The sequence below is a fragment of the Haematobia irritans genome, chromosome 4, assembly GCF_050003625.1.
Source record: "Haematobia irritans isolate KBUSLIRL chromosome 4, ASM5000362v1, whole genome shotgun sequence".
NCBI classification, from domain to species: Eukaryota; Metazoa; Arthropoda; class Insecta; order Diptera; family Muscidae; genus Haematobia; species Haematobia irritans.
Genome location: NC_134400.1, coordinates 194,809,390 through 194,825,546, shown reverse-complemented (window position 1 = coordinate 194,825,546; position 16,157 = coordinate 194,809,390). Strand labels below are relative to the sequence as shown.

General features: G+C 26.9%; 1 protein-coding gene across 2 annotated transcripts in view; it reads right to left on the bottom strand.

The window, feature by feature from the left end:
• ImpE1 (Ecdysone-inducible gene E1) overlaps positions 1-16,157 on the bottom strand; it is a 115,528-nt gene that overhangs the window by 78,115 nt on the left and 21,256 nt on the right. For both annotated transcript variants that reach the window (XM_075305449.1, XM_075305450.1), the window contains exon 2: positions 8,555-8,862. In XM_075305449.1, the coding sequence (XP_075161564.1) occupies positions 8,555-8,650 (96 nt within the window). In that variant the 5' untranslated portion in view covers positions 8,651-8,862. The remainder of the gene's footprint in view (positions 1-8,554; positions 8,863-16,157) is intronic.

Sequence of the window (16,157 nt, the reverse complement as noted above, 5' to 3'; positions counted from 1 at the left end):
TGGTGAGTTCACTCTTTTTTTTTTGATTGTAGAGTTTATTCTAAAATTCCTACAAATAACAATATCATGAAAATGGGTATATTACCCTATTCTTGGATGTATTTCCTTCTTATATTTCGCCAAAAAAAAACATGTTCAATATCTTTAGCAAAGGTATTCAATCTACTGTGTGACACACTTCCTACTAAGTTATAACAAAAGTGAGTTTTATTTCTATCTAATTCGTTACGCCTTAATTCGATCACCATTGCAAAATGTTGGTCAAAATTTTACCACAAAAAGACTAAAATAGATTTATAACGTATCACATATCACTTTGTCCGAAACAAAAAATAATGGTTGTTCTGTGTTGTTGAAAGTGTTAAAAGCGACCGTGAATTGAAATCGGGCATTTAGATTTGGCAAATATAAATCATTAGGGCAGCAACAACAAAAAAGACAACAATTAACACTCACTCGTTTATAGGTTAATGGAAATGTGGTATATGGAGGAATTTTACACAAAAATAAAAAATAAAGAACAAAAAAAAATTAAAAAAACACAAAAAAACAAAAAACAAATGAAGAAAGTCTTAAGTCGGGCGACTATATTATACTCTACACCATACAGTAAACCAACATTTTTGTTACTATTTAAGTCCTTTAAATTTGTTGAGAGTTATCTTGAAGGATAGATATTGAATACTTATCTTGAATACTTATCAAAAAACAAAAAACAACGATAACGATTGAAGAGAAGCCAACAATAACAAACAAAACGAATGAAAATTTTTTTCTATAGAAAAATTTATCAAAAATTTAATTTCTATCGAAAATTTTGTCAAAATTTTATTACTATAGAAAATGTTGCCAATTTTTTGTCTATAGAATATTTTGTCAAAATTTTTTTTCTGTAGAAAATTTTCTCAAAATTTTTTTCCTATAGATCATTTTGTCAAAATTTTATTTCTATAGAAAGTTTTGTCAAAACTTTATTCTATAGAAATTTTGTTCAAAATTTTATTTCTACAGACAGTTTTTATACCCTGCACGACACTGTGAAACAGGGTATTATAAGTTAGTGCATATGTTTGTAACACCCAGAACGAGACGAGATAGACACATGGTGTCTTTGGCAATAATGCTCAGGGTGGGTCCCTGAGTCGATATAACCATGTCCGTCTGTCCGTCTGTCCGTCTGTCTGTGAACACATTTTTGTGATTAAAGTCTAGGTCGCAATTTAAGTCCAATCGCCTTCAAATGTGGCACATGTTCCTAATTTGGGTCAGAATAGAACCCTATTGATTGTGGAAGAAAACGGTTCAGATTTAGATATAGCTCCCATATATATCTTTCGCCCGATATGCACTAATATAGACCCAGCAGCCGTAGTTTTATACCGATTTGCTTGACATTTTTTACATACAAAACACTTAGTCGTATAGTCAAGTGTGCAAAATTTGATTGAAATCGGTTCAGATTTAGATATAGCTCCCATATATATCTTTCGCCCGATATGGACTTAAATGGCCCCAGAAGCCAGATTTTTGGTCGAATTTGGTTGAAATTTTGCACTAGGAGTACAATTAGTAGTATAGTGAAGTGTCCAAAATTTGATTGAAATCGGTTCAGATTTAGATATAGCTCCCATATATATCTTTCGCCCGATATGGACTAATATGGTCCTAAAAGCTAGAGTTTTGGCCTAATTTGGTTCAAATTTTGTACGGGGAGTAGATTTAGCATTGTAGCTATGCGTGACAAATTTGGTTGAAATCGATTCAGATTTAGATATAGCTCCCATATATATCATTCGCCCGATATGCACTTATATGGACCCAGAAGCCAGAGTTTTATGCCGATTAGCTTGAAATTTTGCACAAGGAGTACAATTGGTAGTATAGTCATGTGTGCCAAATTTGATTGAAATCGGTTCAGATTTAGATATAGCTTCCATATATATTTTTCGCCCGATATGGACTTATATGGCCCCAGAAGCCAGAGTTTTGGCCCAATTTGGTTGAAATTGTGCACTAGGAGTACAATTAGTAATATAGTCATGTGTTCCAAATTTGATTGAAATCGGTTCAGATTTAGATATAGCTCCCATATATATGTTTTTCTGATTTCGACAAAAATGGTCAAAATACCAACATTTTCCTTGTTAAATCGCCACTGCTTAGTCGAAAAGTTGTAAAAATGACTTAATTTTCCTAAACTTCTAATACATATATATCGAGCGATAAATCATAAATAAAATTTTGCGAAGTTTTCTTAAAATTGCTTCAGATTTAAATGTTTCCCATATTTTTTTACTAAAATTGTGTTCCACCCTAGTGCATTAGCCAATTTAAATTTTGAGTCTATAGATTTTGTAAAAGTCTATCAAATTCTGTCTAAATCGAGTGATATTTAAATGTATGTATTTGGGACAAACCTTTATATATAGCCCTCAACACCTTTGACGGATGTGATATGGTATCGAAAATTTACATCTACAAAGTGGTGCAGGGTATAATATAGTCGGCCCCTCCCGACTTTAGACTTTCCTTACTTGTTTTTTAATTTTATTTTTATAGAAAATTTTGTCAAAATTTTATTTCCGTAGAGAATTTAATAAAAATTTTCTTTCAATAGATAATTTTTTCAAAATTTTATTTCTATAGGAAATTTTGTCAAAATTTTATTTCTATAGAAAGTTTTGTCAAAACTTTATTTCTATAGATTTTTTTCAAAATTTTATTTCAACAGACATTTTTTTAATTTTATTTCTATAGGATTTTTTTTTTAATTTTATTTGTATTGAAAATTTTGTCAAAATTTTATTTCTATAGAAAGAAAATTGTGTCAAGATTTTTTTTTCTATAGAAAATTTCTCAAACTTTTATTTCCGTAGAAAATTTTATCAAAAATTTCTTTCAATATATAATTTTGCCAAAATTCTATTTATATAGAAAATTTTGTCAAAATTTTATTTCTACAGACAGTTTTTTTTAATTTTATTTCTATAGAAAGTTTTGTCAAAACTTTATTTCTATAGAAATTTTTTTCAAATTTTATTTTCTACAGACTTTTTTTTTTAAATTTTATATCTATAGGATTTTTTTTAATTTTATTTCTATTGGAAATTTTGTCATATTTTATTACTAAAATTTTATTACTAAAATTGTGTTCCACCCTAGTGCATTAGCCGACTTAAATTTTGAGTCTATAGATTTTGTAGAAGTCTGTCAAATTCTGTCCAAAACGAGTGATATTTAAATGTATGTATTTGGGACAAACCTTTATATATAGCCCCCAACACCTTTGACGGATGTGATATGGTATCGAAAATTTACATCTACAAAGTGGTGCAGGGTATAATATAGTCGGCCCCGCCCGACTTTAGACTTTCCTTACTTGTTTTTTAATTTTATTTTTATAGAAAATTTTGTCAAAATTTTATTTCCGTAGAGAATTTAATAAAAATTTTCTTTCAATAGAAAATTTTTTTAAATTTTATTTCTATAGGAAATTTTGTCAAAATTTTATTTCTATAGAAAGTTTTGTCAAAACTTTATTTCTATAGATTTTTTTTTCAAAATTTTATTTCAACAGACATTTTTTTTAATTTTATTTCTATAGGATTTTTTTTAATTTTATTTCTATTGAAAATGTTGTCAAAATTTTATTTCTATAAAAGAAAATTGTGTCAAGATTTTTTTTTCTATAGAAAATTTCTCAAACTTTTATTTCCGTAGAAAATTTTATCAAAATTTTCTTTCAATATATAATTTTGCCAAAATTCTATTTCTATAGAAAATTTTGTAAAATTTTATTTCTACAGACAGTTTTTTTAATTTTATTTCTATAGAAAGTTTTGTCAAAACTTTATTTCTATAGAAATTTTTTTCAAATTTTATTTTCTACAGACATTTTTTTTTTTTAAATTTTATATCTATAGGATTTTTTTTTAATTTTATTTCTATTGAAAATTTTGTCAAAATTTTATTTCCATAGAAAATATTGTCAAAATTTTATTTCTTTAGAAAACTTTATCAAAATGTTGGTTCTATAGATAATTTTATCAATATTTTATTTCTATAGAAAATTTTGTCAAAATTTTATTTCTATTGAAAATTTCGTCAAAACTTTATTTCTATAGAAATTTTTGTCAATTTTTTTTTCTATAGAAAATTGTATCAAAATAATTTCTATCGACAATTTTGTCAAAAATTTATCTCCATAGACAATTTTGTCAAAATTTTATTTCCATGGACAATTTTGTCAAAACATTTTATTTCAATGGAAATTTTTTTCAAAATATTATTTCCATAGAAAATTTTGTCAAAATTTTATTTCGATAGAAAACTTTGTCAAAATTTCAATAGAAAATTCTATTTTATTTCTCTAGAATTTTTTTTCAAAATTTTATTTCTATAGAAAATGTTGTCAAAATTTTATTTCTATAGAAAATTTGTGAAGTACCTCTTAATTAGGGAGGAATATTTTGCAAAATCTACCAGAAGGACGAGTAAGTCTAGCTGAACATAGTCCCGATGTGCTACCCGAATGATTTGATTCATGATGACACCTAATCGCCAGTGCATATAGGTAGTCAAAGGGTTAATATGTAGTATGTGTTCCCACTTTATGTCAATTACAGTTTCTAAAGACAGTGATGGCTTTAAAGTTTTTTTATTGTATAATTATTTTTTGTTTATCAGAAAATCGACATGTGCACATCAGGGGTTATTAAACTCTCATAATTTTGTATAATATAGGGGGATGGATATCTTAGTTGTTTGTGTATTTTTTTTTTTTTTGTGTAATTTTCTTGTTCTTTAGATGGCCTACAATCTTTAACTAACAAGCGGAGCAATACAAACATTGGCAGTTCAAAATTAAAGAACCATTGGGAAAGGTAGCAATTTATTCAATCTTACGTCGATGGTTAGCTGGTATTGTTTATGGCTTAATTATAGAGCACATGATTGCCGCTACAACCGCTGTGAACCATTACGAAAGTTATCAAGGTAAGAATTCAGACCAAATAGGAATTTTCTTATTTTCGTATATTTTTTTTTGGTATTTGAATTAAGCAGATGTTATTTATATAGTTATACACTGCAAAAATAAGTGTAAATAAAAAATTTACACTTTGTTGTAAGAGTAACACTGAAAATTCAAATCGTATTTTTCTGGAATATTCTATGAATCCGATATGAAATATATGCTTTGTTCTATATCAAGAACTTTCATGATATATGCTACTTCCTCTTGCTACACATGACCACAATAAGATTAATTGTTACCATGAATTTGCATATATTTTTTTTTGTGCTTTTTCCATTCTTTACGAAACAGAAAAGTAGGCATTTCAATTAACCGTCCACAAAAACAATAAAGTTTAACCAGCCGAAAAAAGCCAGTAGTTAAATAATTATACATAAAAACTGCCAAAGCAGTTAGATGTGCCTTAGGGTGGTGCTTTAATTATTTTAGAATTTATGACATACATATTTTTACCTGAAAAAATATTTATGACAATTATATCGAAATCTTAACCGATGTTTTGTTTTTGTGAGCCAAATAAAGAGCTTTTTTACAAATTTGAAAATAATTGGTTTTAAATAAAGAGTATTTAGTTTCAACACAAAAATACATGGAAGTACAGACAGACAGACTTAACTAAATAAGCACATTTTTTGATTGTAAGATTGCTGCTGAAAAATGCCCAAAATAAAAAATATCCCGAAAAAAACAAAAAATTAAAAATGACCCCAATTATGGAAGGACAGACAGACAGACTTAAGTAAATCGGCGCATATTTTGATATATGTATATTATATATAAGATGAGTAATAACAAGTATAAACGACCGTAAGTTCGGCCAGGCCGAATCTTATGTACCCTCCACCATGGATTGTATAGAAACTTGTACTAAGGACTGTCATCCACAATCGAATTACTTGGGTTGCGGTAACACTTGCTGATGACAAGATATCTTAAAACATCTCAACACTGTCTTCTAAATTGTAAGTTAGACTATAAACAAAAAAAAATTGACAAAATTTTCTATAGAAATAAAATTTTGACAAAATTTTCTATAGAAATAAAATTTTGACAATGCTTTCTATAAAAATAAAATTTTGACGAAATTTTCTATAGAAATAAAATTGTGAAAAAATTGTCTATTGAAATAAAATTTTGACAAATTTTCTATAAAGAAAAAAAATTTTGACAAAATTTTCTATAGTAATAAAATTTTGGTAGATTATTTTTGGCGATATAGACCATTTTGTGTGTTATTGGGGATCGGCTATATATAACCATAGACAGATATGGACCAATTTTGGCATGGTTGTTAGCGGCCATATACAAGCGCATTGTACTAAATTTCAACCGTATCGGATAAAGTTTGCTCCTCCATTAGGCTTCGGAGGGGCTATATATAATTATGGATCGATATGGACCAACTTTTGCATGGTTGTTAGAGAACATATACTAACACCACGTAGTAAATTTCAACCGGATCGGATGAATTTTGCTCCTCCATTAGGCTTCGTAGGTCAAATCTGGGGATCGGTTTATATGGGGGCTATATATAATTATGGACCGATGTGGACCAATTTTTGCATGGTTGTTAGGGACTATATACTAACACCATGTACCAAATTTCAGCCGGATCGGATGAAATTTGCTTCTCTTAGAGGCCTCGCAAGCCAAATCTTGGCGTCAGTTTATATGGGTGCTATACGTAAAAGTGGACCGATATGGCCCATTTGCAACACCATCCGACCGACATCAATAACGACTACTTGTGCCAAGTTTCAAGTCGATAGCATATCTCGTGCGGAAGGACGGACGGACAAGCTTAGATCTACTCAGAATTTCACCACGACCCAGAATATATACATTTTATGGGGTCTTTGAGCAATATTTCGATGTGTTACAAACGGAATGACAAAGTTAATATACCCCCCATTAAAAACTGTCCTATATAAAAATGTACCAAAAATGGTTGGAAAATTCTCTAAAATTTATGAAAAATTTCCCAAATAATTTGTCCTCAATGAAATATTACCCCATCACAAATAAATCGGTAATTATTTGGATTCTATGGTGTTTGATACAAAAAAAAGCCATAAATAAAAATGTTTAAAAAAATATGAAACTGGACCCAATGAAGAATACAATGAAGAAACATTTTGGAAATTCATCAAAAACTTAGTATGGAAAATTCTCAAAAAAATATGAAAAATTCCCTCAAATCATTTATAAAAAAAAAAAATCTGCAATGAAATATTCCTCATATAATCCATCAATGAACAGGACATTTTTCTTTTGGTAAATTAGGAGCTTCTCCAAATGTAGTTGCGGATTTATTTTGGATTGTTATTATAGAAGTTTTAGTTTCAACACATGGAAGGACATAAAGACAAAATTAAAAAAAAAATTGCCGAATATTTTTATTTAAGATGGCTAAAAAAAATGAAAAATGCTCTAACTACAGAATGTTCAACAAATATATGAAAAACGCCCTAAATGAAGAATAACCCAAAAAATGTTGAAAAATTCCCCAAAAACTTAGTGTTCAACGAACCAAACGACCACAAAATTATGAAAAATTCCTCAAATAAAAAAACCCACGTTTTTCTTTTGCCAAATTTGGACCCTTTTCTAATATCCTTGTCAACCATGGAAGGGTTGACAGCATATTATGATGCTGTTATGGTTGATGAAAAATTCGCCAAAATAAAACAGTTGAAAAATGGTCCCAATGATAAATGCTCCAAAAAATTTTACGAAATTCATTCCCTGCAGGTACTCGTCGCCATTTATATGCAAATAAATTATATATTAGGGAATTTCTAGTTTTTAAAATTCTGGGAAGCTTTTCATAGAAATTCAAAATATCCAAAAAGTTAAAAAAATTGGGACTGTTTCATAATAAAAAAGTTCAAATTTTGTTTGACATTTCTTGGTCTATTTTTATGCTTATTTTTCGGAATTTTTTTATATAGAACCAATGGTTGTACTACTATATTTAGGGTCTTTTGATGGTGAGGTGATTGAAATCGCAGATTGTGCAACGGAACTACTTATGCCTTTAATGCACAAACAAATTATTCCATCCCCGAAACAGAATTTTAGGCCAACTTAGTTTTCCTTTAATGGTTTAAAAGCAAATATTTTTTTAAAGGTTCCCCTTGTTACATTTGTAGCCAAAGAACTTTGTTTAGCTTCAAAAACTTAAACTTCAACATTAAAAGAACACTTTGTTGGTTTTAGATTTCGTTTCCTATAAATGAAAAAAAAATGTTTACATGTGCTTAAGCCAAACGCACTCAAAATTCACAAAGAGTTTTTTAATATTTTTGAAATATTTTTTAAAAGTATTAAGCCCTTCCCTAATGTACCTATAGAAATGGCATAAAAAATCCGCAATTTTTTATTTCTAACCTACACGCTTACACTCGTGTGTGTACAAACTTCCTTTTTTAGCATATTTCAAGAATCTAAACTAAAACAATTACGAATAAAAATTAAAAATCAGATAAGAGCGCAAAAAAAACGAAACGAAACACTTACCGCTAAATAGAAGTTCACCGTTAAGAATCGCTGTGTAACGGGCAGACGATGCAGATGATGTCTTTGCCGTATATTCTTGTGTATATTATACTCCATGTTGATTAAATGTTGTTAATTTTTTTTGGGTAAGATTTCCCCCCAAAATAAAAACCAGGGAACAAACACAAACAATTTTGTTTTTAACTTTTAATGATTACACGTCTACACACACACTCTTGATGAATATGGCAAATTAAATCCCCAGGCCGATGCTCTGGTTTTTATTTAGTATTTATTTACGGGATTATTTTTTTTTACACTATTAACAACTGTTTTATTTATTTGGGCAAACATGAAAAGAGAATAAAAAGAAAAAAATTATTAATTAGTTAAAATATTAAATAACAAATAAAATAAATTGAATACATTCTCATATAAAGGAAAATTTTAATGAGAATTTTATGGATTCGCATACCCACACAAACATATGTACATATACATTTTCTATATGCCCCTATGCTATAAAATTCAAAAGACTTAAGACACAAACTCGTTACGATGACAATGACATTGAGTAAAAGTGTTGGCATCAAAAGACTTAAGACACAAGTGCGTGTATCTTGTCTCTCTTTCTCTTGCATTTTGTTGCTATGAATAATGATGCTCTCTATCAAGAATTCTCAAACAATTTAAACAATGTTGCTATATTTAACCACCTGCTCATGTGAAATTATTTTCTAGGGCATAATTTAGTGATTGTTATCAGCCGTGAAAAATGGCAAAAATTACATTGTTAAAATGCCGCAAATGTAAAATGTTTACAATCGTTTACAATGCATCCAACATAAATTACGAAATAAATTGTTGGGCGACATATGAAGCATGCAATAGTGCAACTATGATAATAGCACGAAATTTTTCTAAACCAAACCTCTTGGATTTATTATGTGAAAAAATTTTAAATTTTTTATATGATCAGAGCTAAGAGCTTCTTAACCCTTTTGATACTTTGTTTTGATTTATTTATTTATTTTTTTTTTAATTTTATATAATAGAACTTTATAAATAATAAAAAAAAAATAACATTTCTATTGCAAAAATCGGTGGCATAGAATCGACGCTCAAAATAAATGAACCCACCAGGAAAGAATATGTAAATTATTAATGTTAATTTTAGAATTTTTTAAATAAACTATATTACAAACGCCTATATGATAAAAATATAAAAAAAATATTTTTCGACAAATTCAAGAAAACTCATTAGCCAAAATTCATCATTTTCACATATTTGAGAAAAAATTTTATCATGAACTTCGTATGTCACTAAAAACATTCTTGCAATTTTGAACATCCAAGTTTTTTTTTCAAACTACAAAATTTTCTTTAACAAGTGAAAAAAAAATAATTATGTCCAATAAATTTTCTTGAATTTGTCGAAAAATATTTACTTATTTTTGTGATATCGGCGCGATGTCAGCGTTTGTAATACTGTTTAGTTAAAATATACTAAAATATTAAAAAAAAAATCTAAAAATAACTAAATGTTTTCTTCCTAATGGGTTCACTGTTTTTTCAGCGCAGTGGGTAATTCCGTTTGCAACACATCGAGTATTCTGGGTCGTGGTTAAATTCTGAGTCGATCTAAGCATGTCCGTCCGTCTGTTGAAATCACGCTAACTTTCGATAGAAACAAGCTATCGACTTGAAACTAGGCACAAGTAGTTGTTATTGATGTAGGTCGGATGGTATTGCAAATGGGCCATCGGTCCACTTTTACGTATAGCCCCCATATAAACCGACGCTCAGATTTGACTTTCGGAGGGTCTTGGAGGAGCAAATTTCATCCGATCCGGTGTTAGTATATGGTCTCTAACAACCATGCAAAAATTGGTCCACATAGGTCCATAATTATATATAGCCCCCATATAAACCGATCCCCCAATTTGGCTTGCGGAGCCTCTAAGAGAAGCAAATTTCATCCGATTCGGTTGAAATTTGGTACGTGGTGTTGGTATATACTCTCTAACAACCACACAAAAAGTGGTCCACACCGGTCCCCCATATAAACCGACCCCTAGATTTGACCTCCGGAGCCTTATGGATGAGCAAATTTCATCCGATCCGGTTGAAATTTGGTATATGGTGTTGGTATATGGTATCTAAGAACCATGCAAAAATTGGTCAACATCGGTCCATAATTATATATAGCCCCCATATAAACCTATCCCCCTATTTGGCTTGCGGAGCCTCTAAGAGAAGCAAATTTCATCCGATCCGCTTGAAATTTGGTATATGGTGTTGGTATATGGTATCTAAGAACCATGCCAAAATTGGTCCACATCGGTTCATAATTATATATAGCCCCCATATAAACCGATCCCTAGATTTGGCTTGCGGGGCCTCAAAGAGAAGCAAATTTCATCCGATCCGGCTGAAATTTGGTACATGGTGTTGGTATACAGTCTCTAACAACCGTTCAAAAATTGGTCCACATCGGTCCATAATTATATATAGTCCCCATATAAACCGATCCCCCGCCTCTTGAAGGAGCACAATTCATCCGATACCAAAATTTTATTGCCATAGAAAATTTTGTCAAAATTTTATTTCTATACAAAATTTTGTCAAAATTTTTAGTTCTATACAAAATTTTGTCAAAAATTTATTTCTATAGAAAATTTTATCAGAATTTTATTTGCGTGGAAAATTTTGTCAAAATTTTATTTCTAAACAAAATTTTGTTAAAATTTTACTTCTATAGAAAATTTTGTCAAAATTTTATTTCTATAGAAAATTTTGTCAAAATTTTTTTTATATAGAAAATTTTATTAAAATTTTATTTCTGTAGAAAACTTTGTCAAAATTTTATATTTCTATAGAGAATTTTGTCAAAGTGTTATTTTTATAGAAAATTTTGTCAACATTTTATGTCTTTACGAAATTTTGTCAAAATATAATTTCTATCCAAAATTTTGTCAAAATTTTATTTCTATAGAAAATTTTGTCAAAATTTTATTTCTATAGAAAATTTTGTTAAAATTGTGTTTCTATAGAAAATTTTGTCAAAATTTTATTTCTATAGAAAATTTTGTCAAAATTTTATTTATATAGAAAATTTTGTCAAAATTTTATTTCTATAGAAAATTTTGTCAAAATTTTATTTCTATAGAAAATTTTGTTAAAATTTTGTTGCTATAGAAAATTTTGTCAAAATTTTATTTCTATAGAAAATTTTGTCAAAATTTTATTTATATAGAAAATTTTGTCAAAATTTTATTTCTATAGAAAATTTTGTTAAAATTTTGTTTCTATAGAAAATTTTGTAAAAATTTTATTTCTATAGAAAATTTTGTCAAAATTTTATTTCTATAGAAAATTTTGTCAAAATTTTATTTATATAGAAAATTTTGTCAAAATTTTATTTCTGTAGAAAACTTTGTCAAAATTTTATATAGAAAATTTTGTCAAAGTGTTATTTTTATAGACAATTTTGTCAACATTTTATATCTTTACGAAATTTTGTCAAAATATAATTTCTATACCAAATTTTGTCAAAATTTTATTTCTATAGAAAATTTTGTCAGAATTTTATTTCTCTAGAAAATTTTGTCTAAATTTTATTTCTATACAAATTTTTGTCAAAATTTTATTTTTATACAAATTTTTGTCAAAATTTTATTCTTATACAAAATTTTGTCAATATTTTATTTCTATAGAAAATTTTGTCAAAATTTTATTTATATAAAAAATTTTGTCAAGATTTTATTTATATAGAAAATTTTGTCATAATTTTATTTCTGTAGAAAATTTTGTCATAATTTTATTTCTGTAGAAAATTTTGTCAGAATTTTATTTCTGTAGAAAAAATTTTCAAAATGTTATTTCTATAGAAAATTTATGAAGCATATCATAGTTGGAGAGGAATATTTTGCAAAATCTTCCAAAACATCAAGAATTCTACCAATCTACCAAACAGTAAAAAATCTGCCATTTTTGGTAGACACAAGTTCATAATAGTATTTTGCTCCCATATAAAGCGACCCCCATGTTTCAGTTCTGGCTCAATAATTACAGCACAAAAGTTCATATCGGTTCGTAATTATTTCTTCCCTATATATACCGGTCAAGAACTGAATATATACTTATTTAATCGACCTTTTTTTGTCTACTATATATCCCGCATGGACTAACTTACAATTTAGAAGATGATGTTAAGAAGTTTTAAGATGCCTTGTCATCGGCCGCAACCCAAGTAATTTAATTGTGGATGACCGTCTTTAGTAGAAGCTTCTACGAAATCCATGGTGGAGGGTACATAAGATTCGGCCTGGCCGAATTTACGGCCGTATATATATGTTCTAACTCGCTTTTTCATATTTTTAGTGGGTAATTTTACCATTAAAATTTTAGTGGATTTCACTTACAATCTATTTTCTTGTGCCTTAAGTCTCATCTGGCCTTTGCTTTTCATTATTTATCGATATAATATCTGTTTTCCCCGCTGTTTGTCTTTTTTTTGTCCACACTGCATATATAACCCATATATCTTCATTATTTCACCCATAAACGTTTCTTGCAAAATTTCTTTACATTTTTTTTTCATTTACACCAATAAATCATTTGCTATTTGAACTTGTTATGCATTTCATTTATAGGCACTTAAACTCAAATTTAACCCACCATTAAATCTATAATAAAAACTAATCATAATTTCCAACGGAATATCTATGTTTTTAGTGTTATTCCCATTGCCACAATTTTGTTTGTGGTTAGCAATATTCGAGCGAAAAACTTTGCAAACATAAATATTTTGTATGTTCAGTTTAGGGAAATGTACGATGCACGAAAATGTACGAACGAATAACATAATAAAAAAATACTATAAAAATAGATACCGAATATGCAGATAACTGTTACAGTTGTTTCTTTTTTTATGACCATGGAAAACATGTTGAGGTGAATCCCATAAATTTTTAAACATTTATGAGTGCCAATAGGTCATGTCATAAATAAATTGTGAAGAATAACATTTGTAATAAAACATGAGGAATTTGTTAATTTTATCCGAAAGGTAGACATTTTATGTTTAAAAATTATGGGCTAAAATCGATTAATCCATATGAGTTTGGGAGACAGCAGCTGTTACAAATATGTTTTTTAATACAATCACGAAATTAATTGATAGAATTAATAATTAAGTGAAACTACTTCAATCACTAAACTTTAGTATTATTACATTTTTATAATAGCCCTAACAAATTTTTGAATATAACTAATAAAATAATAGTTTGGTACTAACTACAAAGGATTTCGGCGCTGGTATCAATTTTTAATTCTTAAATGGAATGGAAAAAAAAATTGACAAAATTTTCAATAGAAAAAAATATTGGACAAATAAAATTTTGAAATTTTCTACACAAAAATACAATTTTGAGAAAATTTTCTATAGAAATAAAATTTTGAGAATTTTTTTTTTATTTTTATAGAAATACAATTTTCACAAAATTTTCTATAGAAATACAATTTTGACAAAATTTGCTAAAGAAATAAAATTTGGAGAAAATTTTTTATAGAAACAAAATTTGACAAAATTTTCAATAGAAAAAATATTGGACAAAATTTTCTATAGAAATAAAATTTTTAAATTTTCTAAAGAAATACAATTTTAAGAAAATTTTTTTATAGAAATACAATTTTGAGAACAATTTTTTATAAAAAAACAATTTTGACAAAATTTTCTATAGAAATGCAAATTTACGAAAATTTTCTCTAAAAATAAAATTTTGAGAAATTTTTCTGTAGAAATAAAATGCAGACAAAATTTTCTATAGAAATAAAATTTTGACAAAATTTTCTATAGAAATAAAATTTTGACAAAATTTTCTATAGAAATAAAATTCTGACAAAATTTTCTATAGAAATAAAATTTTGACAAAATTTTCTATAGGAATAAAATTTTAAAATAAAATAAAATTTTCACAATTTTTCTATAGAAATAAAATTTGGAGCAAAAGAAAAATTTTGAGCAATAGAAATAAGAATTTCAGAAATTTTTCTATAAAAATAAAATTTTGAGAACATCTTCTATAGAAATACAATTTTAAGAAAATTTTCTACAGACTTAAAATTTGGTGAAAATTTTCTGCAGAAATAAAATTTTGACAAAATTTCCTAAAGAAATAAAATTTGGAGAAAATTTTCTATAGAAACAATATTTTAACGATATTTTCTATAGAAATAAAATGTTGAGAAAATTTGCTATAGAAATAAAATTTTGAGAAAATTTTCTATAGAAATAAAATTTTGGACAAAATTTTCTATAGAAATAAAACAGAAATGATAACTGGTTGATAGTTTTGCTGCAAGTAGAGAATGCTGATTGGGAATGTGGTAATTCCGAAACGTGCGTCCATCCAACCATCTTGCAGTCTATAGGGCTTTGCCCAAATAAATTTGACAAACATTTTTTTCCTCTGTTGGTTAAGCTACTCATGTAGTTTAGTCAACGCAATGGTTTTTAAGCTGAGATCAAAACAACAAATATGATTGAAGTACAAACCAACAATAACAAAACAAAACGAAATAAAATTTTGACAAAATTTTTATATAGAAATATAATTTTGACAAAATTTTCTATAGATATAAAATTTTGACAAAATTTTCTATAGAAACAAAGATTGAACGATATATTTTGTAGAAATAAAATTTCGAAAAAAATTTTCTATGGAAATAAAATTTTGGGTAAAATTATTATAGAAATATAAGTCTGAGAAAATTTTCTATAGAAATAAAATTTTTAGAAATTTTTCTATAGACTCACAATTTTGCGAAAAAATTCTAAAGAAATAAAATATTCAAAATTGTTTCTACAGAAATATAAGTTTGAGAAAATTTTCTATAGAAAAAAAATTTTGAGAAAGTTTTCTATAGAAATAAAATTTATAGAAAATTTTCTATAGAAATAAAATTTTGACAACATTTTCTATAGGAATAAAATTTTCAGAAGTTTTTCTAAAGAACTAAAATTTTGAGAAAATTTTCTCAAGAACTAAAATTTTGAGAAAATTTTCTATAGAAATAAAATTTTGAGAAAATTTTCTATAGAAATAAAATTTTGAGAAAATTTTCTATAGAAATAAAATTTTGAAAAAATGTCTAAAGGAATAAAATGTGGAGAAAATTTTTATAGAAATAAAATTTGGAAAAAATTTTTCCAAAAATAAAATTTTAAGAATTTTCTATATAAATAAAATTTTGAGAAAATTTATATAGAAATAAAATTTGGGAAATTTTTCTCCAAAAATAAAATTTTAAGAATTTTCTATTGAAATACAATTTTGAGCAAATTAGAAATTTTGAGAAATAGAAATAAAAGTTTCGGAAAATTTTCTACAGGAATAAAATTTTTAGAAAATTGTCTATAGAATCAAAATTTTAACGATATGTTTTATAGAAATTAAATTTTGAGAAAATTTTATATGGAAATAAAATTTTGAGCAAAATTATTATAGAAATATAAGTCTGAGAACATTTTCTATAGAAATAAAATTTTTAGAAATTCTTCTATAGAATCACAATTTTAAGAAAATTTTCTAAATTAATAAAATATTCAAAATTTTTTCTA